The 26892-nt window shown below is 37.9% G+C and overlaps 1 protein-coding gene across 1 annotated transcript in view; it reads right to left on the minus strand.

The window, feature by feature from the left end:
• The window catches only part of LOC150084713 (cyclic nucleotide-gated channel alpha-3-like), a 100136-nt gene that overhangs the window by 63612 nt on the left and 9632 nt on the right, over positions 1 to 26892 (minus strand). The window contains exons 2-3 of the mRNA XM_090376328.1: positions 26155 to 26220; positions 16330 to 16407 (exon numbers count right to left, since the gene is read on the minus strand). Coding sequence (XP_090232454.1) covers positions 16330 to 16407; positions 26155 to 26220 — 144 coding nt within the window. The remainder of the gene's footprint in view (positions 1 to 16329; positions 16408 to 26154; positions 26221 to 26892) is intronic.

Raw genomic sequence — 26892 nt, forward strand, 5'->3', positions numbered from 1 at the left:
ACAACAACAACTTTGTAATTTTCATTCTTAATGTTTGCAAGAAAGCTATTCACTTCAACACGAATCGGCTGCTAGGAATTTCATTCGCCATCAGCCTGTCGTTCAGTTTTTGTTAAGCAACATCTGCTTAACTTTTGAACCATTAAGTATGCCACTTCTTACTTTTGCATCATACAATTTTGGAAACACAGGTTGTACATGCTGGAAGGTGTTACTTTGAGAATCTAGTGATTTACAAATTATTTGACTCCCATCTTGATACGGAATGGCGGAAGTAAGACTGTTTCTTGGAACAACGAGATTATTTGCTACATTGTGTGCCAGGCTGCAACTTAATTTTGGCAGGCCATTCTCCTTCATAGTGCAGATCTACTGCCTTGCTGCCCCAGAGGCAGCAAGGCAGTAGAACCCGGAAGGAACTTCAACATGTTGCATCTCATTTATATTGGCCATACATGATGTTGTTGTTGTTGTAGGATTTTAAGCAACTCAGAAATTTCCTGGAGGGGAAAAACCACGCTACTCTCTCCTGAGACTGGATAGCTCACCTAGGTTGTGAAAAAGCCCATAAAAATTCCTCGTGTTGGATTCGAACCCACTTCTTTTCCAGACCCTGATTATACCAACTGTGCTACCCACGAGAGCTGCCATACACGATCTCGACCATATGCTTCTTATTTCCGTTGTCTCGCTTAATATAAAGAATACTCAAAAGGAATCGACGGATGCATGTTTTCATTGGGATGCAACACAGCATTAAAACTTTTACTTGAACAGTCTCTGAAAGGATGCCTGGACTGTGACTGATATCAATTGCTCCTTGAAGGACAGTCAAATTAAAAAAAATAGTACAGGTATTCTGCAACAGTATAAAAGTGTGCATAAGTGACATCTTTTGTGTGGAAATCTCAATGCCAAGACCCAGTGGGTTCCAAACTTTTAAGTGAGGTATCAGAGCACTGCACTGGATTTGATTAGACTAAAGTACCTCACTAAGTCACCAATTATTGCTGATCTTTTTACTATTTACTTGAACAAGCTTCTGAAGTGTAATTCCAATTATACAGTTCCCCATTATCCAATTCTGGACACTCTTCTCTGGGAGGGGGTATGGTTCGTTGTGTGGCACTGGAGCAATAGAAGATGGTCTGTTGGGTCTTGAGATACACTATAATTTTTCGATTGGCAGAACTTTGATATATCCGTCAGTCATGATGGTTTGTGGGTTCTCTCGATATTCGAGGTATAGCAAAAAAAAAATTATTTATTAGGGTCACCCGGAATTGATTACATCTACCCATGTGTTTTGTGTCTTTAAATTGCGTGTGTTCTCTGGTCGATTTGCCTGTTTTGCTGGACGAAAAACCCAGTTTTTGGGGGAAAAACTTTTCTATCTATGCCTGAGACCGACTAACTCATCCACTGAGTGAAAAAAGCCCATTAAGTTTCCTCGCGTCATCGACGGGATTCGAATCCGGGCGTTTTCCACCCGGTGTGAAGAGGACGGTGACGATACCACTGTACTACACGTGCAGACTAGGTATAGCAAAAGGCATACACTTACCACGAAACTATCCCTTCTAATGTAGTGTTTGCAGAATAGGCTTCATTTGCACTGAAAACTGCGCCGCCACCAACGATGTTATGCTTCTCTTGCTTCGGACTTATATAATATCCGCAAACATAAAGAACGGTCTGGAGATAACTTGCACCTTCGTTTGGTATCCATAGCAAAGTGAAAAACAATTATATGAATATTATAAACTCTTATACATACACTGAATGCCCATTTTATTAGGTACACATACTTAATAGCGTGTAGATCCCCTTTTACCCTCAGAAAAGTCTGGCTTCGTCGTGATTTGAACTCAACCATGTCTCGAAAGCGGTCCACGGTCCAGTTGAGTCAACATGGAGCATGTTGACTTAGCTGGCTCTCCCACAAGAAAATAATCTGGACTTGACTCCACCTGCGAAATGGCGACCTACGCAGTGCTCCCTTGCACTGTAATTTTTGTTCCCCTTCTCCTTCCCCCTCTTTTGCCTGATGGAGACATTCCATCTCACCTGAGGATACCTTCGCTTTCGTGCTCAAGGCTCAACCTATCTCCCTCTTTTCTCCCCCTAAACTATATCCTCCTTTTCTTACTCTTTCTCTCCCTCTTTATTTTTTTTATTTTGTCTCTGTCAGGAAGCTCAGGCGATCCTGGCAGAGACCTGCCAGAGATTTTGGGGCTGCCTGGCTACCTCCCAGAGGTTAATGGTGGGCAACGTGGAGTCCCATCAGGGGACCCCGCGGCGGAAAGCCAGATCACAACACAACACACTAGTCACACTTCTAGCTTTCACAGAGTACTGTTTTACCGCACAGAGTATACGGCGCAGCTATAGGAAACCCGGAGGCGCCCCCAATCCAAACAAATTGGATGGTTGAAGATCTCTACTCCAAACTTCAATTTTGGACTTGTTTTGTGTTTTTTTTTTTTTTTTTCCTTTTTGCAACTCTACAAGTGTTCGACTTACAACTCAATTTAAGGATAAATTCCTGTGCTCCTGAAATTGCTCGCCTGGCTGTTAACTGACTGGCTTTGCTACTGATGATTGCAGGATTTACTGGTTGTCACATTTAACTTAAGCTGTTTATAAGGTTTGTGCCTGCTTCTGTGCTAAAATGCTTGTGTAAAGTTTTGTCGGTTAAACGGTACTGGCCTAGGCTTTTTTCATTTTTTTGTTGGGGATTATTATCCTTAATTATTTTCTCTGATCTTGTATATACCTTTGATATTTATGTTAATTTTTAAAATTTAACGAGATTACTTGCTTTGTTTACTTTGAAAACCTCAAAGTATCATTTGATTATCTCAATATGTTGAGGGTTAATCTTGTGTACGGTGTTTAATTTTTGTATAGTTGTTAAGATATCCTTATTTTATTATTATTATTGTTTTTTTATTATTAACAAGTTTTGGATAGCCTTTGGCTCGAACTTTGTTGGGCTCTTGGCGTCCCTCTCTTCTGCTGCTGCTGTTGTTGGCTGGTAGCCCCTGGTTTACCTTCCTGTGGTGGTAGCGGCGCGTTACCGACCTGCTGATTCTGGGTAGCCAAACAGCCAATTCCTTTTTGGCCATTTCTACAGAGTCCAGTATCTTAAAAGCGAAACGAGGCGGAGATGAACTAACGTTTCAGGTGCCGCCCTACACAAATACATACATACATCTCTACTCCAAAGAGCTCGTTCCACTTCATCCCATCTCATGATTGAGGAGGCTACCACAATAGGCTAATTCACTACCATGTTCTTGGCACCAGTAACTGGAATTCTGGCTTTATGATATGGCGGTTGTTTGTTTGTTGTTTCTGTTTATTTGGTTTTTAGGAGCATTAGCAGCTAAGACCATAATGCTCCGGGATATGCGGTGGTCATTCCCTGATCCTTTCCGCATCCTCCGTATTTGGTGGTGACGGGCTCGAACCCCGGTCTAATCAAGAAGCATGTGCTACGCACTGCTGCTCCTTCCCACCTGGCTACGGAGGCGCCTTGATATGGCGGGTTATCCTTTTGAAAGAATCCATTCTCAGATGAATACACTGCAGCTACGAAGAGATGCGCCTAGTCAGAAACAATTTCCAGATATGGCATCCAAAGGTCGCTCTACTGGTATAAAGGAGTCCCGTATACGCCAGGAAAACCCTCCCCACACCATTTCACTAACAGGCTACACTGTTGATGCCTCACTGAATGGGGCGCCTTCGCAGCCAGGTCGGCAGGAGCAGCAGTGCATAGCACACGCTTCTTGATTAGACAGGGGTTCGGTTCGAGCCCGTGACCACCAAATACGGAGGATGCGGAAAGGTCAGGGAATGTCCACCGCATATCCCCGGAGCAATATGGCCTTAGTTAATAATGTACTAATGCTCCTAAAAACCAAATAACAACAACAGCCTCACTGAATGGGTCCACGGATTATGTTGTTTTCTTCGAATTGGGGCAGTGGCGGATTTCCGCACAGGCGCACCTTGGGCCTCTTAAATAGAGGGGCCTCAAATCTCAGGTCTCAAAAAAAAAAAAATAAAATTGTTTCGTTTTTAATTTTTACACTCAACATTATTACCGTTACTGAATAAAACTATAATTTAAGATGAGAAGTTAGTAAACTCTTATGCAAATATCCCTACATATTATATGAAATATCTATGCGAACTAAGTGAATCTGAAGTAGAATGCGTATTATCATTAATGCTTAGTTGTGCCATTTTTTCATTTAAACATTAGTTAAAATGTATATGAAAGAATTGCGCAACCAAAATGATTAAAACCGCAACACCAAATCTAGAGCGCGTGCTATAGTAAAAACGTGCGCGTAGAATGCACACTGTAGTGGTACCGAAAATATTTAGAGGGGGACCTCAAAATTGAATTGCGCCTGGGGCCTCTCAAGTGCTAAATCCGCCACTGAATTGGGGTTGTTATTTTTTCTGACTATAGCCTTTCTGTTACCTTACACAAGACTTATCAGAGGCCTTTGGCCTCAACTACGAGCTGTCTGAAGATTCTTCCATAGCTTCCAGTGACCAAATAACATGTTGACTGTTGCTTGGTTATTGGACCAATCTCGATGCACTCGAGACAAGTCATACATTAAATTGCGGTTTCTGAGATACTCATACTGCGCTTCTGGCGCCACTAACACTTTCAAGGTCACTTAAATCTTTCAGCTTACTCATTCTCACAGTGAATTGCAGATATGGCATTTCTACATATCTGCCTACCTGCATGGTACAACACGTGATAATGCTGAAGGGGCCTTACATTTGATAAAAGGGGTTGATGTACCTAATAAAGTGGCCATTCAGTGTATATCATGTTACTGGTACCCACTTATATAATACATATAAATGTCGCAAAAATATAAACCTTCAGTTGCCTCCAAAGTGTTTTCGCTAGAGAAAAATTAATGTCAGTAACTAAAATTAATAAACAGTTAAATCAAACTCTTCTTACATGGTGTTATCTTCTATAAATATGGTTGCAAAATTTCAATAAAAATAATACTTTCTATTTTTCAGAACGAATAAAACAAGTAAAGTGAAGAACTTTTGAAAATGTAACGAACATAATGTCTGCAGATGAAAGTTTTAATTCCCAAAGAAATTCGTGCAGATGTGATGGATTCTTGGTAGAAATGCTCTTCTTCTAACAGGTAAAAAAAAATAGTTAGTAATAGTAATAGATGCAAGAAAGCAAGCGTATGAGCTTATGCAGCATCAGCCAAGAAAAAATAAAAAATTCACACAACCATTCCCTCTAAAATTTTGTCCAGTTCCTCCATGAATTTATATGCAGTACTCAAGGCGGCCCCCGTAGCCGAGTGGGCAGGAGCGGGAGTGCAGTAGCACACGCTCTTTGAGTAGACCGGGGTTCAAGCCCTTGATTGCTGAATACGGTCGATCTGCCAACCCGCACTGGACCAGCGTGGCAGATTATGGTCCATTTCCCTCAACATGAATTGTTGAGGAGCATTCCATCCTGCAGTGGGTTGATAATGGCTGCACTTTACTTTTTACTTTACTTACTCAAGGCGAGGCCTTACTATTGCTTTATACAAAGGGATAATTACCTCCAGTATATCATTGACAAAACACAATGACCTGCTCTGGCAGCCTGTCTGTATTGCTCAGAAAACTTCGATACTGCACATCTCCAGTCTTCGGGACTTCCCCTGAGTCCAAGGATGCGCTCATAATTGTGGCTAAGGGTTTGCTTACTTCCTTTGCCGCCTCCTTTAATATAACTGAATAGATCCCATCCACCCCAGGTGCCTTTCTTATGTTTTAACTTCAACAATTTCTCCTCCACTTTGCTCTCTGTTATTACGAAATCATTAAGCACCCTGTTACAGTTTAATAAACTTCTGGCATTTTCCTCCCTTAATAACTCCTCATATGTGAATGTAGATGCAAAATACTCATTCAGTTTGTTAGCTATCTGAGCAGGATCATTAACAGTCGAACCATCGATATCAAGTGGACCTATCTGATTAATCCCCTTCCTTTCAGAGTTTATATAAGTAAAGAAGTCCTTGCTGTTTTCATTAGCATCCTTTGCCAAAGATTTCTCGTAATCTGCCTTCGCTTGCCTAATCACCTTTGTGACTTGATTACAGACTAGCTTATATCTGCCATAGGCTTCTGTGTCACCTTGTAATTTACACTGAGTGATCACTGAATTATGACCACATACCTAATACTTCGTAGGTCCTCCTTTTGCCCTCAGTACAACAGCAATCCGACGTGGCATTGATTCAACAAGATGTCGGAAACGTTCGGGCGGTATGGCCAACGAAGCTGTGTGTAATGCGGTCAGCTATGGAGGTAATTGCTGTATTCAGACGCCTGATATGCCTTTCCATAGTGTCCCACAAGGTGCTCTATTGGATTGATATCGGTGGAGGTTGTAGGCCCATCGAGCTTCCTCGAGCTTCCCAATTATTCGACCCTGGGTAAAGTCATTCAGATGTTGTCTGGCCATTTCGTTGTCTGTAGCACTGTATGAAACCAATCAAACGTTTGTAACAATCGTGCTCACCATTCGGTAATTTGCACATAACTGCTGCTTTTATCTGTTTATGTGAGCCCTCTCATCACGATTCAAATTTTGCATGTGCACCAGCTTTCTACTGAACGGCCGCAGTTATGCAAATCGCCCCAGGCGGTTTCGTTTGATTTTGTGGTTGTAACGTTTAGAAATAGTGTTGGTCCTTAAGTTTTGCACACCAGTGTATATTTCATAATGATCAATGAATGCATAACACAGTACATTTTATTATGTATTTATTGTTATGTACATGTTGGGATTAAAAAAAAAAAAAAAAAAAAAAAAAAGCAACTACAACTATATTCTGATAAAATGGCTTTTATCAGAATGTTTATCATAATAGGATAATAATAGAAAAATAATAAAATCAATTTTTCTTTAACATAAATGGAAAAAAAAAAGCCAACGAAATATATTTAGGTTACAAAAAAATTACAAAAATTAGTTTTAAGAGTAAAAAATTCTAATTTAATTTTTGTTGCACTATAAATAATCACATTGTCTTATTTTCCCTCGCGTGTTGCGCTCCCTATGGAAAGGTCTAAGATCGAATCCCGTCAATGACGCGAAAAACTTTATGGGCCTTGTTTTCACTTCGTGGCCGAGTTAGTCAGTCTCAGTTAAGGAGAGTAAGGTTCCCCATTCCAGAAACGTTGATTTTTCGTCCAGCAAAACAGGAAACCGACCAGATAACACACCCAGTTTTTGGACAATAATGCACATGTGTGGATGAGTGCCTTTATCATTTTCTACTGATATTGTTGACAGATCTGACATACGTTCTTGAGACATAGTGGATCTTAAAATAGTTCTTATTAATTTTTAATTTCGAGAAAGTTTCGTTTTCCTGAAGCTACTGACACCAGCAGCATTAAATAAATTCGTCTAGCCACTGATATTTGGAAACAAATCAGTTTGATTTTTTTTTTTTTTCAAATAAAATTCAAACTTCGATTGGATTCGTATTTTGTTGTTTGAAAGACTGCAAAGTTTTTTTTCATCAAACAGAGCTACTCCCTGAATATCACTTTCATTTTGGTTTTTATTATTAGTTAATTTTAAATGAAAACCTTTGCAGTATTTTTATCCGGCTTTTTTATTTATTTACGTTATAACGTTAAATTGTTGTAATGTTGTATTTCACCTGTTCTTTTAACAACTGAAATGTTTCCGTGAGAGATGATATGGTCGTGTCTGGTGTAGTGAAAAAAAAAAAAAAAAAAAAAAAAAAACTTAACAGTTAAATGTTTTCCAATCATTTTCAATTTATTTTTTAATTACTTACGTCTGGAAAAATTGGATCAGTTCTGTAAAATATCTGTCATTTGTTTAGCAGAATTAATATTTTCAATAGTCTGATCCCTTTTATATTCTTTAAAGTGATTACTAACATTTTCTAGATGTTCAATAATTGCGTGTACATCAAATTTAGAGTCCTGCATCAAACGTAAATTTATGCAGAGTTTGTATGTAACTTGGTAAATGCTCGTATTTTTCCGACTTAACTGGGATAAATTTGGTTGCACGAGGGCTCGCTGTGACTGCATTTCAACATATTGCCTAATATCAACTTTGGGCCAAGGGTCAGCCAACCATAGGCACCCTTTGTCAACTGAGCCCCCCACGCACCTAGATGTTTTGCGTAATCATTAATCCCGCCCTGCACATATCTCAACTCACAATTAAAATTTACTACACACAGCAAAAACAATTTTTGCTGTGTGCAGTAAATAAACTCAGTGGTAGGCTGAGCTGGTATCCAATCTTTCCTTAAAATTTATTCGAACTACTCACTTCCATGGCACCTGATGGTAGTTTGCACTCACTGGTTGAAAAATACATTCCGCACATCTATCCTGCAGCCATCCTTTTTAAAATTTTGTTTATTTTATTGTGAAAACGATAAAATAAACAAATTATAGATGATAATATAATGTGCCCACAAATTTTTAGTAATGTTTATTGTAAACTACAACCAAGAACGAGAATACTCATACTCGTTATTAATTATTTTTAAAATACATAAAAGTTTTAACTTTTATGTATTTTAATTTATTTTTAACTTTTGTAAACTGTTCGACTCCTCCCCCCGCCATCGATTTTGTGCCTTTATACGGTGAACAACCTGCACATCCGCACGCGTCGGCCTGAGTTTAAATATTAATTGTAGATAGATGGTGACTAGTTGATGCACGTATTCTAACTGCTTGGAACAAAGTGGATTTACTGATGCCAATTCAATTTACTGATGCTAAATCTCTAATGATATGTCTATGAATATCGCTCCGATCAGTAGAAATGGCGTGCTCAGAAACCGAGTGTCTGTGTGCGAGAGAGTGGAGTAAGTTTATAAGAGAGGGATCATTAACCTGACTGCTCTCTTTAGAATAGAGTTTAGACGTTTATGAGGTTCCCTGAGCACCATTTTCAGCTGTAACAGTATTCCATGGCAGGGCAGATTTGTACAGTGTTAAAAGAAAAGTAAGGCCGAAAGCTAAAGGAAAAGTCCAGTTTAATTTTCGAAGCAGTGTGAAAAGTATTTGTGATAAGCTTTTGCCAACTAGGATTAGTTAAGGGCGAGGTGTTCTTGAAGATGAGCCTTGGGAGCAGCAGACTTTTTATTTTTATTTTGCGAGATATAAGACAGAGCTTGGCTTTAGGACTGTGGTTAATTAAGTTGTCTTCCGCACATCGGCGAATTTCAGGGTTACAGAATTTAAGCGTGGAAGAGATTGCACCTTCTACTGTTCAAACTCCAGAAAAGCCTTGATTTAATGTGTGATATTATGCCCTCAGATCTAACTGTCACTACGGGACATGTGAGCTAACGTGTTCGTCATAATACAGAATACTCTAAACTCTATTCAGAGTACTCTAGGCTTGAGAAAATTTTCATTAAGATGGGTTCCGAAACTTCTGAAAGCAGTTGATCTCTTTTCAGAAATGCGAATTGCTTATCAAAGACGTTCTGTTTCATCAGGATACTGCATCCTCAGAAGTCTCACACTGCAGTGGCTTTGAAATATCATCTTTTCCAGATGTAACACTGTAAATCTTCTGTTTGTTAAGTTTAATTAAAAATTATCTGAAATAAATGAAATTTGAAATCGATGATGATGTCATAAGGGAAAGCGAACTCTAATAGGCAGAACCGTCCATTGATAACCTGGAGCTCGAGTATATTCATAGTTTTGAGTCTTCCTACTATCTTTTGCTATAATTATGTTATAGTCCGCGGGTGTAACAGAGTGGTTATAATCACCATCCTCCCGACAACGGGTGGAAATGGCTTGGGTTCGAATTATGTCAGTGAGGTGAGGAAATATTTTGGGCTGTGTTATTCAGTCTCAAGCGAGGATAGCAAGATCCACACTTCCCGGAAATTCGTTTTTTTTTCGTGCAGAAAAACAGTTAAACTGACCAGAGAACCCACGCAATTTATAGTCATAATATCACCGGTAGATGAGGTTATTCTCAGGTGACTTATGACCGGTTTTTTTAACGGTTTGGGTCTGGATACTTTCCATATACCCTCGTGGGTAGAACAGTTGGTATAATCATCGTCCTCCCCACACAGGGAAGACGGTGATTATACCAACTCAGGAAAAGACCTAAGTTCGAATCCCGTTAATAACGCGAGGAATTTTTATGGGGCTTTTTTACAACGTGACTGAGCTGAGTTAGTCGATCTCAATCGCAGGTAGGATTTTTTTTTCTCCCGAAAATTCGGGTTTTTCGTCCAGCAAACGGAAAATCGACCACAGAACACAGACATAAAATATGTGGTGCAATATGGTCTAAGTCACTGATGCGCCTAAAACCCTTAACCAACCTCCCATATATTGTATCGCCCTTTACACGGCCGTTACTGATATATTACGGAGACGTGGTGGCACCCGGAAATTGCGGATGGTGAGTTTCAGTACGGCTTGTATCATGTATTTAGGAAGGATAGGGTAGATAGAAGGGGTGATGGGGTAATGCTTCTTATCAGAAGCAGTCTGAGTGCGACGATAGCTTTTCCGGATTCAGACGTTTCACATGCTAGAATAGAATCTGTATGGTGTGAGATAGTTGGAAACAAAGGTTTAATGCGAGTAGGAGTAATCTACAGACCAGGTGATTGTGAAGATTATGACGAAAGCCTCTACATGTAAATGGAATGGGCAAGTAATCGTCAATGTCTTATTATGGGTGATTTCAATTTGCCTCTAATTGATTGGAGTAAATGGGAAGGAAACTCGACATTGGGAACAAAATTTTTAAATCAACTAGATGACTGTTATTTGTATCAACATGTCAGGGAAAGTACCAGAGAAAAGAATATCCCAGACCTCATCATCACCCATAAATCAGATGACATAACAGGGCTGACAGTAGAGGAACCAGTAGCAGTCAGTAATCACGGAGTTCTACGGTAGATGATGGCGAGAGAGGTAGCAGTAGTAAAAGGCAAAGGAATCGGTTTTAATTTCAGAAAAGGAAATTACGATGCCTTAAGGTACTACATGGCCTCTATTAACTGGGTAGATATCGCGCAGAGAATGAATACAATTGAACTGTGATATTCTTTTAAAATATTAATCACAGATGCCTTGAATGCATATTCACCAGTAAAAAAATACTCCACGAGGAGGGTTCCAATTTGGATGAATAGTGAAGTTGCCACATTACTTGAGCAGAAAAAGGTGGCATGGAAAGGTTACAGAGCAATAAAAAGTACTGAAGCCTATAACAGCTACAAGATGATCTGTAATAGAGCCACAGAAAAAAATTTCGACAGGCAAAGGCAGTTTATGAGAAATCACTAGCAAACAGAGCAAAGAGGGAGGATAAGGAACTCTTCACATATGTAAATGCCAAGAAGAGCAGGACAAACCAGATCGGACCTTTACGTAAGGGAAAGGGGATAGTATTAAATATACCAGCTGCCGTTGCAGATGAACTCAGCAGTTATTTTGCATCGATATTTACAAATGAAAAACCTTTTGTGGCAATGGGAAATTGTGGGAGCGAAGTTGAAAAATATGTAATTAATGATATTGAAATTTCGCACGATTATTTAATGAAAAAACTTTCGAGCCTACAGGCCAGTAAGGCTCCTGGAGTTGATGGAATATACCCTATAATCTTAAGGGAGACGGAAAATGAATGCATTGAACCATTGAGGCTAATTATGCGAGCATCACTAGACTCTGGGGAGATTCCGCTTAATTGGAAAAGTGCCAATGTATCTCCCATACATAAGGGTGGTTCTAAGAGTGAAGTGGGAAATTATCGACCTGTCAGTCTGACTTCAGTGGTAGGGAAAATCATGGAGGCAATGATCAAGAGTGGAATTCAGGATCATTTGGATAGAATTGAAATTCTCAAGGATACCAGCATGGTTTTGTAAAGGAGAAATCATGTTTAACAAATCTGGTTCTCTATTTTGAAAGGGTCACTCACGAGCTGGATTTAGGGAATAATTTTGACATTGTTTATTTAGATTTCAGCAAAGCTTTGACTCAGTCCAACATGAGCGGTTGCTTTATAAGCTGGAACAGGTTGAAATCACTGGGTAAATCCTTAGATGGATAGCAGGATGGCTTCAGGGCAGGAGGCAGAGGGTTGTGATAAATGGCTGTTCCTCAGATTGGGTTGATGTAAGAAGTGGGGTTCCCCAAGGATCAGTATTAGGACCACTGTTGTTTTTAATTTTCATAAACGACATCGATGAGGGGATAGAGGGCGTGATGTCTAAATTTGCAGATGATGTTAAGATTGGTAGAGTAGTTAATGAGTAGTTAAGCTTCTTCAGAGAGACCTAGATAGACTTCAGGAATGGTCAGAGAAATGGCAGCTATGCTTTAATCCAACAAAGTGTAAGGTATTACACCTGGGAAACAGTAATCCCAAAATAACTTATTCATTTGGTGGAGTTCAACTAAACCCAATACTGGAGGAAAGGGACTTGGGTGTTACGATACGGTCAGACATGAAATTCTATGAGCATTCTAAACCATGCAAGGAAGGCCCATTTTGCCCTATCGATGATCTATCGAACTTTTGCAAGTAGAAATAGGGATGTGATAATCCCATTATATAAGGCTTTTGTTAGACCACACTTGGAATACTGTGTTCAAGTATGGATACCGCACCTAAAGAAAGACATCGAACTTCTTGAAAGGGTGCAAAGACGGGTAACTCGCCTGGTGAGATCGGCAAAAGGGCGTTCTTCCTTAGGAAGAAAGACTTCGAATATGTGGGTTGCAGAGTTTGGAAACTAGACACCTTAGAGGAGATTTGATTGAGGTGTTTAAGGCTCTGAGAGGCATAAATAAAATGAATGAGGACAAAATCTTCAAGATTATAAATGATGCTAGAACTAGGGAACATAAATTCAAGTTACGGGGGAAATGTTTAGATTGGACTGCAGAAAGTTAGTTTTATTTTAGCCAGCAAGTTATAAATTACTGGAATAAGTTGCCTACATGGGTGGTAGAGGCTGACAGTTTGGGAAAATTCAAAGGTCATCTGGATAGTACCTTCGGGTGAGGGAAGCGCATAGGATAATAGGTGTAATTTCCTTTTCTTTTATTAATTATTATTATTATCATCATCTTTTATTATCATCATCTTTTATTATCATTGTTTTATTCGGTCCTTTTTTTTTTTTTTTTTTTTTTTTTTTTGGCTGGTGCAGCATAAGCCATAGGCTTTCTTGCACCATGCGGCCATTACTAATATTGACCTAAAGACAAATTATGCGAAATTCCCATGGATATTTAAAAACTCGAGCACGTGGGTCGATTAAAACGAAAATTATAAAATGTTTGTGGGAGGAGACGAAATTTTATAAAAAATCTTCCAATAGGAGTATGTTTTCTTTGCGTGGCACTTGAAAAGAGAGAATTTTTAATTGCTGATTGGCGATGTGAGGGAACTGAAGCGATAAGTAGGGGGAAGGGGATCTGCGACGAGGGGTATAGTCGAGAATTATTCTAGGATTGGATTTTGATCCTTGGCTGCGCTGTGTTGTTGCAATAATGTACGGATGCTAAGTTAAACAGTGTAGATTTGTGTTGAAGAAAAGTGCAGTGATAAAATTGTTATTTTCCGTCTAAGGACATTTCATTAATGCCACAAGATGAAATAAGCTTTCAGTGCTTGTTTTATTGCATCTACCTGAAATCCAGTACCAGTTATAGGAGCAGAGTGACGTCTGTTATTTCCATGGAGAACAGAACGCAGCTTATACCGGATTTTCAAGTAAGTCCATTCCAATTTATTACCGGACTCTGCCTTGTAGACAGTCCTTGAAGAACAGTAGTTTTAAGGAGCCACTGAATCTAAGTTCTTATTAAAAGAAAATTAAGAAAACGGGACAGACGCCAGGACACATTATGTCCGACTTCTTAGAGACATGTTATTCTTTAATCAAAGAAAAATGAGGAGAATAAAAATGAGTTTGAATGAATAATTCCTTGTTAAATATTGTAGAGAATAAGTAAATATTATACTTCTTAAACGAGTGAGTTTAATATGCCTTTGAGGGGGTACTTCTTAATTAAATTTTTTTAAGGCCGAGATAACGTGGTTCTTCTTTAATGAGAATTAATCATGGTTATGAGTAAATAAAATCATCGGTTCAGTTTTGTAAGGCCAATTCAAAGCTTTATGCTTCTTAAATTGGTGAATAAAAAGAATGAAGTTGAAGATTATAAATGAATAATTCTTGATTGAACCTTGTAAATCCTGACTATAACTTGTATTTCTTAATTGAGAAAAATATTAAAGGGTGAATAATGTGGTTATGTTATCTTCCAAAGTGGGGAATGGGAAAAATTAATAGGAATAGTGAATTAGCGATCCTTGATTGTGTGTGATGCATTCAATTTCGCTACTTCAATAATGGCATATTAAAAGTTTTATTATTTTTTAAATAATACATATACCCATTTTTGTGGGTAAACTTATATATATTTATTTATTTAATCGTGTTTTTACCCCCTAAAGAGTCAAAACCTGATGGTAGTCAACTTGTCCCTCCCTTTTCCATTATAGCAACTTTGCCACCTTTTGCTGATTAAAAAAATAAAATAAATAATAAAAACATCGCATTTGTAAAGAAAATAGGAGAAACAGCGAACTTGAATGGTGGGAGAAGGGAAAGGGGATTAGTGAACTCATCAACACTTCCCTTTCTCCACAGCCAAGAAAGATAAAAAAAAAAAGTTGTCAGTAAAACAGATTGTCTTAAGTTTTATTTATTACGATATTGAAAGTTTTGAAATTTGTCAGTTTTAGAATTGACAACAAAAATTATTTCAAGAAGTTTGGACGAATGGACATTCTTGTCTGCTTTAGTGCTTAAACAGAGAAGCTGAAACTCCTCCCCAACCCCACATCGTTTACAAACGGCTTGAAAATTAGTTTTAAAAAAGGAAACTAATTATAGCAATTTAAAATTCAGAAAATAAGCAGCTTTGAAGGAAGTGTATAAACACCTGTAATTAGGTTCTAAAGGAAAAGTGAAAGAATACCTGGCAGATCAAAATAACGACAGCTACATGCAAATATAATACTGGAAATGACAATGCAAATGTTACCTTAGCGGCGTCTTTTCAAAACACTATTATTATACGAGGGTTTAGTACCAAACAACGTTAACTACAAAATTCCATTTTTTTTTTGCGATAACTTTAGTTTTACTTTATACAAATAAAATGCATATCATGTCAGTACTAGAAGGAGCTGTATCCTTCTAGTACTTTACAAGTTAGCTTAGGCTGTAAGTATATTTCCGGTAAATCAAGAAAATTTCAAATGACTTTTTTTTTGGTTAATTACAAAAACATCAACTACAAAGTGATTTTGTAGTTAACGTTGTTTAATACTAAACCTTCGTATAAGTCAACGCCCTTAGACTGTGGGGCGGAGTGACATCGATTAGCAAACATCGAAACTGTCCCGTGAATACGCGCTACACAGAGCGTGCATGTTCAGGACACTGCTAGTTTTAAGCGAACTACAGCCTAAGTGGAAAGTGGCAAAGTATTCAGTTACCTTATTAGTGCAATCAGAAAGTGACATCGACAGAAATGAACGTTACTCTAATCTTTCATCTGTGTGAATATATATACTTGTTAGACGTATTGTGCTAATATCCTTCTAGAGATTAAATGAGGTTAAGCATGACGCGCAGTAACGAACTAAGGTCATGCTGCTTTCCATCCTATATCTTTCACACACATAATTCGTCATATTAACTGCTGAAAGTAAGTATTGTTCGTACACCAACAGTCTGTTGATGAGAAGGGGTGACGTCGTGGCTTGGGTGCTATGCAGAGAAGCTAATGAATGATCTTGAACTATCCGTTTCTTTTCTTCTGGCTGTAAATACAGTACGTGGTACTTTATAATTTACTGATTTCAAAAATTATATTGCTTAACAGTTTCTTTTAGATGTGGCGTTTTCGAGAGACAGCTGGCATTCTCCACAATTTAAGTGAAGGATTCAATCAGAAATGTATCTCGTGGAAAGTTTCTGGTAGTCAGAAAATGTTACGTGTCACTGCGCAAGTAATTTAGCGTATAGATATCCAGCATGCACGAGAATTAGCACATTCATTCCACAGGCTCCGTCGATAACACTGGTTAATCGGTATGCCTTGTAATTTCCAGTTAATTCTCACACTAAATTAGATATGCTAATACTAAAGTTGCTTTCATAGGCACGCCGTCTAACTTACCTCGTGTCGTACCTCAGGGAAGGCAATGCGTAGGATGATAATCCAAAAGTTAAAGACAGTAGCAAGGAACACAATACCCTGTTGGAGAAAAATATAATAAAATTAGATCAGTAAGACGCAACACTCATTGGAAATGTACACCAGAATTCACTGAAGAGATTGATAATATCTGTCATGATCCATCCCTATGTTCATTCAGTTTAATGAACTGAAATCTGTGGGAGGGACTTGTGTTTATAATAGTCGCCAATAAAGTATTATGTAGTAGTAGATTATAATATAGAAGTAGTTATGCGACATGGGGAAGCCAAGTCTTTTGTGACGCATTTTTATGTTTTCAGTAATATTCTAAAAATATAAAAATAATTTTGATATATCTCAGCTTTTGGTACACGTTGCAGACGGGAGGTATTTTTTTAAAGGCCATTTCTCTTGAGGACACTACACCTAGCTGTCTCGCAGCGAGGTGTAGTGTTTTACTCGGTAAACTGTTTTGAATTTTTCTCTCTAGCAAACATCGAAACCGGCCCGTGAACACGCGCTATACATAGCGTGCACGTTCGGGGCATTGCTAAAAACTGAAATGCTGTGTGTGGGGTATTTGAAAAAAAAAAATTGTATGTAAGGCAGCCCAAAACTACAAAACAATTGTCTCAAAATAAAATTAATTTAATTAAAAAATAGTCACATGGCAATAAATTTTGCCATGCAAGCCCACCTTCCCCTTTAGAGGGGAAGGGGGGCTTGCATGGCAAAAGCCTTTGAAAATAACTGGTGTACTTTTTTTTTTTATTCAACAGGGGACGCTAATTGAACGTGCTATAATGCAAAGTATTAATTGAAAATGCTATAAACACTATATGCTTTCAGACGTTTTAAGAACAAGATAAACAGAAAGCAGCAATAGTGTTGTAGAGAGATCATCTAGTCGGTTCGGTAGTGTGTGCATACCATAGTTATCTCATTTGTGATAGATAATCAGATGCTGTTTCCTCCTGCTTCCACTGCTCATTGTTGACTTATACTTCACTAGATTAAACAAACGCTGGGATCATGATGACAGTAAAATTGTAATCTAAAATATTTCCTATTTCATTAAAATGAAACTCGTCTGCGAAGGTAATTTTAATTATCAAGTTTATGAATTTAATAACTGCTACAGATAGTGCTTTCTGATGGTGTCACATTTCATATCTATCGTTTTCTGAATATGAAATTTCTTCTTTAGTATAAAAATGTCCCATTGTACTCCAGTACTGTCCCATAGGTAGAGAAGTTTACAACTAAACATTTTTGACAAGAATACATTCATTGGCGCCTCCGTAGCCAGGTGGGAAGGAGCAGCAGTGCGTAACACCCGCGTCTTGATTAGACCGGGGTTCAATCCCATCACCACCAAATACGGAGGATGCGGAAAGGTCAGGGAATGACCACCGCATATTCCGGAGCAATATGGCCTTAGTTGCTAATGCTCCTAAATAACAAACAACACATTCGTTAACCGAATTCAGCAGTTTCGTGAGATACAACCAGGCTACTCAAACTGGTATGCTACTTACCACACTTCTGCGCTGTCCATTCAGCCGTGTTAGGTATAGAGTTTCAGCGGAAAAATGATGCACGGAAGTAGCATCAGCCATAAAAAGAAAATCCCTTCTAATATTTTTTTCCAAGATGTCCTTAAATTTTTTTAAACTACCCACGTTCACAACGCCAGTTAAAAGTTTATTCCAACAATCAGTTACTCTCTGGCAACTTTTCTGAAGGAAATTTCCTGGCATCTATCCTAAAACCGTATTTTTCCAATTTAAATTTGTCCCCTTGTGGGGATTGTCAGAGAAAGAGTGAGAAATAATAAGCTTTAAACACATCAATTAGGTCCGCAGACATCTTGTTTCCGGACACTACAGTTTACAGAACTGAAGGCTTTCTTGGTAAGAGTACATTTTGCTCTTTCCCATGACTAATTTGCTTTCTCATTACTGCATCCGTTGAGTCCAACAGTTCCACATCCTTCCTGAAATGAAGCATCCAGACCTTATGCAGTACTCAAGGTGCGGCTTAACCATTGTGTTATAAGAGGTTCAGTCACCTCCTTGTCCCTACTGGCAAAATTTCTGCATATCATTGGCAAAATCCCCAAAGCTGTCTTATTAGCCATCTGCACTGCCCAGAAAACTTCATGCTGAACTTACAATTACGTCTTATTTCAATCTCCTCTACTTTGAGGTTGGTATCATCCAGATATATGTTATTCTGAGATTACTACTACTTATATGCAGTGCCTTGCATTTATTAATGTTAAACTCCAGTTACCATTTTGTTGATTATCTGTTTAATTTATGCAAGTCTTGTTGGAGTAGCATATTGTAATTAATGTCATTAACCACTCCGCCTAACTTTGTATCATCGGCTAAATCTTATTGGCAATATCAATATCGTTAATAAATATTGAAATCAGAAACTGGGCGAACTCTGAATCCGTGAGGACTTCACTCATAATTTTAGTCCATGAAGAGCAGTAGCCATTAATAACCACTGTTTCCTGCAACTTTATTCATAGCGGTACCTTTCCCCCAATTGCCATAATGCTCAATTTTGTACAGAGTTATTCATGTAGAACAAAATTGGAAGTTCTACTGAAATCTGGGTGTACAATATCAGATTTGCATATATTTGAAAAAGATGCAAATCTGAAATGTGAAATCATTTTTTGAATATGATTTTTTTATCCTTTAGAATTTTTGGTTTTCCTGTTATGGGTAGTCTTCACACTGAAAGGTATGCGAAGGCTAATATTAAAACAAATTGTTAACTGTAAAGCATAGGCAATGTGATCCTTAAATGTTTTTTAAAGAAAAGCACTTCCTACTTAAAATTATAAATAACAATTATTGATATAAATAGGAATATATCTTACTCACGATGTTGATGACAGTATAAACATTTTACACGTTGATGCTTAATTAAGTACATCCCGTTAAGAGAACAGCCTCAGAGGAGAAATCAAACGAATTGTTTTTTCTTTCCATCTGACAGTAGAAGGTTGTCAAAGTAATATCAGGAAACACATACGTTTGGTAACCCATATTTGGCGAATTCTTTTGGTCTTTTAGTTTGTGCAGCTGCATCCTCTGCTCATTTACTAGAGGTTTGTTTTAGTTTGCTGCTTTGTTTCTATACCAAAAACGTACAGTTGCAGTTCCTGACGCTTCATAAACTAAGGCTATGAGGCGCCAGTGTATTGCTTCCAAAATATATGTCCATAGGTCCCTGAGATTTTTTTTTCTCCCGTCCAGTTCTGATTACATAGATTCCCCTGTTCTCCCTCTCCTCCCAAAGAAACACTCCTATAATTTGGGAATGGCAGTTATGATTCATTCCAAAAGTATTTAGAACATTCTCAGGGACCGTTGTACTATATTTCATATCGATCGATAACTCATTCTTCCCCAATCCCCAGTGCCTTTTCCCTATTTAAAGATATTGCTTCAGTAGTTTCTCGCTGCTTGTCTTCTCTTTTATGTATCTGTTACCCCGGAGGAGTCAGTGCAACCTACACTCAGTGATCGCTGAATTTTGACCACCCCGTCCGTAATGGAGTATGCCGCATAGCTCACAGTATAATAAGCCGAAGAGCTTCGTACACTAAGGTAGTAATCATTTGTATCTGGTCGTGCAAGGCAAAGTGATAAAGTAGCAGTTATGAGACGCAGTAAAGCTATCACGGAGTTTCAAAGGGGCATGATTGCGGCAGCTTGTGGTCACTGTGCGACAGTTGACATCATAATACAATATAATAAGGGGAATGTAAGAACAATATCCCAAATGACCAGGGGTGGCGGATCCAGGCACGGCTAATAGGGATTGAATCTTTGGCTCACCTAGGCCAGGGGCCCCCAACCTAACTTGTATTTTTTGTGTCAGGGTTTTATTATTAATTTGTAAAACGTTTTTTTATTTATTATTTACAGTACATATAGACACTCTTGACATTCAAATTTTTAAATGATTAACGGTTATTACGACCTTGAAGCATCTTTTCAACCAAAATCCTCTACAAATCGCGAGGTTTTCACGATTAGATTGTTAGTGGTAGTGCATACTGCGCATGCTCTGACACCAAGCTCCCACTTTTCATAGTCTAACAACGTTTTAAAATATGTTCCCAAAATATTATGTATCGAAACTGTGATTGTTATCTTTACTAACAATAACAAATGGAATATTAGTGAGAGAAGAGCTAATAAGTCCTCTTAATTGACCGATTATATTATTAAGTGACCACTCGGCATTTCCAGAATACCCTGGAAATGCCGAGTAGCTATTCTAGTGTATTATGTTTTGGAAATGGAAGTGAGGCATATAGACACGCAACTCTCATCTATTCCGACACTGTGGAAAGCCTTGCAGTCAGCATAGCTTCAGGTCCTACGGACGTCTTCAGACATCTAGTTGGGCGCCTCCGTAGCCAGGTGGGAAGGAGCACACGCTTCTTGATTAAACCGGGGTTCGAGCCCGTCACCACCAAATGCGGAGGATGCGGAAAGGTCAGGGAATGACCACCGCATGACCCGGAGCAATATGGCCTTAGTTGCTAATGCTCCTTAAAAAAAAACCAAAAAAAAACCAAACATCTAGTTGAGTCAATGACTAGTCGAATAGCGGCTGTCATCTCTGTGAACGGTGGTCCAACGCGGTATTAGATAGGTGGTCATAATTTGGTGATCACTCAGTGTAAAGTACCCTGGAAATGCCGAGTAGCTCTTCTAGTGTATTATTAATTTGGTTGGGTGGATCAGACTAAACACGTGGTGTGATGGGGGAGGAGCGTTGGACATAAGGATCCCATAAATCCTGTTTCCATTTTCGAAACGTAGGCAAAAAGTAAACCCAATTAATGAAAGCTATACCCAAATCGTCATTAATTAAAAGAAGGAATGATAAAACTGTCATATAAGGTATAAAACTCTATAAAAACTCAAACTCCATGGTATAGTTTAATAATAAGCCGGCATTTTTTAAAATCCGGAATAATTTTTACAAAAATAAATCAACATTAGGAGAGAAATCCGGCACTCATTATCAACGATCGCATTTGTTCTTAGGAATTAATGTAAAAAGCTGTGACATTTCTTTCTTTATATGGTTCCGGGTTATCCTGCCCTTTAATCTGTTTTTGTGGCGAGCTGGATTGATCTGCATTGATAATGCATGTAGACATGTATATTATCTTATGTACAGCGGCTCCAGAACGTTAGTTCAACTCCGCCTAGGTACTTTGGGATGACACAGAACTGTGAAAAGACCAGAAATGTGTGTAATGCAGTGGTCTTAATCCCCACAGCAGAACAAACTTGCCTTTACAACGAGTTGCCATGGTATTAAACTACTTTCAAAGTAGATGCCCTCGCCAAAAGGTTAATTGGCCATCTGTTTGTTTGTTTCTTAATTGGCAGTCTGTCATAGCAGTCTCACCTTTTGATGAACCAGCTATGACAGCCTCTCATTAGAATGCAGGTGGTTTCTATTGACAACACGCAGACAAAAATAATTGTAAAGAAGTTGTCCTACGTGAGCTTCCATGTGGTAAACGAAAGCAGTTTTCAAATTTGTAATATAGCTTAAGGCTATCTTTTGAAAGTAGTGCGATAACAGGGTAACTCGTTACAGGGGCAAGTGTGCTCTACTGTGAGAATTAAGATCATTGCATTATTCATGCAGTTTAAATCCTGCTGGCTGCAAAACAGATGAATGGACAAGTAAGTTAGTCATAAATGTTCGGTTATTTCTGTTTAATATTTATTACAACATGCTTTTCTAAAACTACTCAATAATTAGGCATATCTCTCTAAAATCCGGAAAATTTTAAAATCCGGCATCTCTCAAGCCTCGAGGTGCTAGATTTTAAAGTTTACTGTATATGGGTTAAATCCGGTATAAGTGCAATACATTTCATTTGCCTTTAGAGCAATAAAATTATTTTGTTAATGTATTCCAGGGTATTTTTAAACTCTGGATCTCTATAACTATAGGGATCTATAAAACTAATGCTTATGAGATAATAAGTATTATCTAAAGTGACCAAACATCCCTGTTTTCCGGGATTTTTCCTGGTGCCCCGAAAATTTCTTTTTCGAACGCATAAATGTGTACCGGCTTTCAGAAATTTTATACTAAGAAAATAGATTCTAACAAAATAAGAATAACAGCTGGGCACTTTAAACAGTTAGTGTTAGCATTAATAAAGGCATATGATGCAAGAAAGCAAGCTTATTTATCATCAGCCAAAAAAACTCTTCTCATTTCATCCATCCAGTTGCTCCAAATGTTTGTCTAGTTCTGCCTTGAATATATTTAAGCTATCAACATCTACAACGACAGATGGAAGTTTGTTCCAGCAATCAACCACCCGCTGGGCAAAGGCAAACTTCCGCACATCTATCCTACAACTGTCTTTCCTCAATTTGAATTTATGCTCTCTCAGGCGATTATTCTGTGAGCAAGAAGAAGAATCCCATCAGCATTCAGCATGCTCAAACCATTCAAGGCTTTATACACCTCAATCATATTACCTCGCAGGTGCCTAGTCTACAGACACTGTAATTTGCAAAACTTAAGACTTTCTTCGTAAGAGTAACCCTTTGTTCCATTCACTAATCTTGTTGTCCTTCTGTGTACTCGTTTCAGCAGTTCTACATCCTTCTTAAAATGAGGCCTCCAGACCTGTATACAGTACGCAAGGTGTGGCCTGACCATTGCTTTATAAAAGTGGATAATCACCTCCTTATCCCTGCTAGAAAAATTCCTGTATATCATTGACAAGACACCATGAGCTACTCTTGCAGACCGTCTGCACTGCTCAGAAAACTTCATATCTTCCTGCACAATTACCCCCAGGTCTTTTCATTTTTTGCCACTGTCAGTGTAGTACCACACGGTTGATACCTTACTCTGGGGTTACTGCTTCCCATATGCAGTACTTTGACAAATGTAATGTTAAACTTCAGTTGCCACTCCTTAGCCCACTGCCCAAATTATCTAGATTCTGTTGCAGTAGCACACTGCCATTACTGTCATCAACAACCCTGCCAACTTTGTATCATCTGCAAACTTTGACACTAAGCCTGATATACCTTCATCAATATCATTGATAAATATACAAAACAACAGTGGACCCAACACCGAACCCTGTGGAATTCCACTAATAACATTAGTCCACGAAGAGCAGCACCCATTGATTACCACCCTCTGTCTTCTCCCACTCAACCATCCTTTTATCCATTGTAGCAACTTACCCTTAATACCATTCTGCTCCAATTTGTACAATAGTCTTCCATGCACAACAGTGTCAAAAGCTTTCCTGAAATCCAAATATATGATATCAAAATTATTTTTTGCATCCAGTTCCTTTGTAACCACATCATGTCTTTTCATTACCCCCAGGTCTTTTCAGTCTTTGCCACTGTCAGTGTACCACACGGTTGATACCTTACTCTGGGGTTACTGCTTCCCATATGCAGTACTTTACATTTGCCAATGTTAAACTTCAGTTGCCACCTCTCAGCCCATCTGCTCAACGTTTCTAGATCGTGTTGTACTGTCATTAGTGTCATTAACAACCCTGCCGACCTTCGTATCGTCTGCAAACTTGGACATTAAGCGTAATATACCATCATCAATATCATTAATAAATACAGAAAACAACAATGGACCTAACACTGAACCCTAGGGGACTCCACTAATAACATTAGTCCTCTAAAAGCAGTGTCCATTAATTACCACTCTGTCTTCTCCCACTCAACCATCCCTTTATCCATAGCAGCAATTTGACTCCAATGCCACACTGCTCCAATTTGTGCAGCAGTCTTGCATGTGCAACAGTATCAAAGGCTTTTCTAAGATCCAAATATATGATATGAAAATTATTCTTTGCATCCAGTTCCTTTGTGACCACATCATAGTATCCAATCAAATTGGTCAGACAAGGCTTCCCCTTAACAAACCCATGCTGTGTCCGAGCTATAACTGAAGTCTTGTCTAGATGATCCTGCAGTTTAACCAGTGCCTCCATTAATTTCCCTGGAACAGAAGTTAAACTAACAGGTCTGTAATTACTTGTTGCCCTTTGATCCTCCTTTGTGAATTGGGGTCACATTTGCACTTCTCCAGTCCATGGGTACCTCTCGTGAGTCCAAGAAAGCTCTCATAATTATGGCTAAGGGTTTGCTTACTTCCTTTGCTGCCTCATTTAATATAACTGGATAGATTCCATCCACTCAGGTGCCTTTCTTATGTTTATATTCAACAATTTCTCCTCCACTTTGCTCTCAGTTATTACAAAATCATCTAGCTCACTGACCGAGTTTAAATCACCTCTGGCATTCCCCTCCCTGAATAACTCCTCATGTGTGAATGAATGTAGACACAAAATACTCATTTATCATTTAGTTTGTTATCTACCTGAGCAGGATCATCAACAGTTGAACCATCGATATCAAGTGGATCAATCTGATTCATCCCCTTTCTTCTAGAATTTACATAAGTAAAGAACTCTTTGCATCCTTTGCCAAAGATTTCTCGTAATCTGTCTTTGCTTGCCTCACCCCTTTGTGAATTGATTACAGACCAGCTTATATATATCATAGGCTTCCGTGTCACCTGTTAATTTATATGTATCCCATGCATTTTTCTTTTCTGCCACATGTCTCGTTAGTTCATCTGACATCCATTTAGGTCTAAACCTTGAACAGTCGTATGTGTACCAGTTCAGAAGGAAATAGGAAGAAGGAAATGTGTAAAAATATTTGTATAGAAGTTCATATCGACCAAAACTTGTTATTTAGCCAGTTACCTTTGCTTAAACAAAGCAAAGGTAACTGACTAAATAACAAAATCTGTAAAAAATGTTGAAAAAAAAAAAAAAAAAAAAATCTGTAATTGAAGAATTACAGATTTTTCTCAAATTATATTTGAGAAAATCTGTAATTTATTCAAAAGATTTCGTAATTCATAATTTCCCGACATTAAAACATATTTATATTTTCTTCAAAATTTTATTTTCCTGGAATATAGTTGTAACAGTTTTATTTTTTTATTTGCTTGGAATATAGTTTAAAAGTGCGTGTTTATAATGCTGTCTCGACCTGTCAGTGTTCATTGGTCAGGTTGAGAAACTGTGTGAATGTAAAAACTATTAATGCAGTTCCTTTTTGTAAATTTAACATTAATTTGATGTGCAAAAATTTTTATTGATCAAAATATGATTAGTGTATAAAGTTCAGTAAAATAAATGAGTAAAGCCTTTGGCGTGTAATTTATTTTAGTACAGTACTGCTTAATATATCGTAAAAATAATTACATTAATATATTTGAGAAATAATTAAGTCATTTTCTCTTTGATAACTATTGTTTCGTTTTAGAGTATATATTACGTAAACATGGCGAAGTTCTCTCTCTGTGTTCATTATGTTATTTATTTATTATTATTTTATTATTTTTGTCCCGGATTTTAGGCTTTAAAATCATTTTGTCCCGGTTGTTGGTCAGCATTTGGTCCGCCCATTATTACCTGATACTCATTTTATATAAATAATTAAATTTTATAAATGCGATCATTAGTTTTTTTTCTTCTCTCTCTCTCTCTCTCTCTCTCTCTCTAGAAAGTATTACAAAAATTTGTATTTTTAAGTAACGATATTTTATGCAGAAGGAAATGTTTATATTTCTTATTCATTTTACGTTCATTTAAGGCATTTTTAATATCACGAAAAGTCACAAATTCATTTTTTCTGTTAAAATTCTTGAAAATAAAACAGTACTTACCGTCCAGTAAAATATAATTCTGCTATCAGGATCAAGTACCCAAGAAAAGGCAACTTCTTTTTCTTCCTGGAGACATCAAATAATTCTCATGTAAGCATTTATTAATACTAAGAAAGGCTCATTATTTTTAAGTAACTTTCTCAAAGAGCATTACATCAGTAATGGTGACCGAATATAGTCTCTAATTACAGTGACGAAGTAAGTAATATCTGCTGAATAAATACAAAGATAAAAATAGCTTTCAAGTTAATGCCTTAGAAATGCTTTCTTTTCTGCTCGAACAAGTGTTTATACTCCACGAGTTACCCATTGATTTTGGAATCTTTGTTACGACACATAAGAGCGTCCCTGCGTTCTGCTACTTCGCGAGAAGTCTTAGTGTAGTGTAGCTGTTCAAAATTTTGTGCACAGTGGGAATGTCAAATTAATTATGAACTAACAGAAAGCGGACTTCAGTGCGCAAGGGCACATTCTATATGAGCTGTTCTGTGTATCCACAAGTTTCAGGAGGAGAGAGGATGCTTTCACCCCCTCAAAATTTAACAAATAAATATAAAATGCTTATTGCTAAGATTGAATAGAAATTTAATTATATTTATTAACTAATAGTGTACAAACTCTTATAACCATGTTTCTTTAGAAATTCCAGTAACTCTTGGTTATGTCATAATTTGGCCTCTCCGAGACTTTCTTTTCTCTGCAACTGCTCTTTAAAATTATTCTACTATTACTGTTCTA

Source organism: Mastigoproctus giganteus, chromosome 6 (genome assembly GCF_048544385.1).
Source record: "Mastigoproctus giganteus isolate SK-2022 chromosome 6, ASM4854438v1, whole genome shotgun sequence".
Lineage (NCBI taxonomy): Eukaryota > Metazoa > Arthropoda > Arachnida > Uropygi > Thelyphonidae > Mastigoproctus > Mastigoproctus giganteus.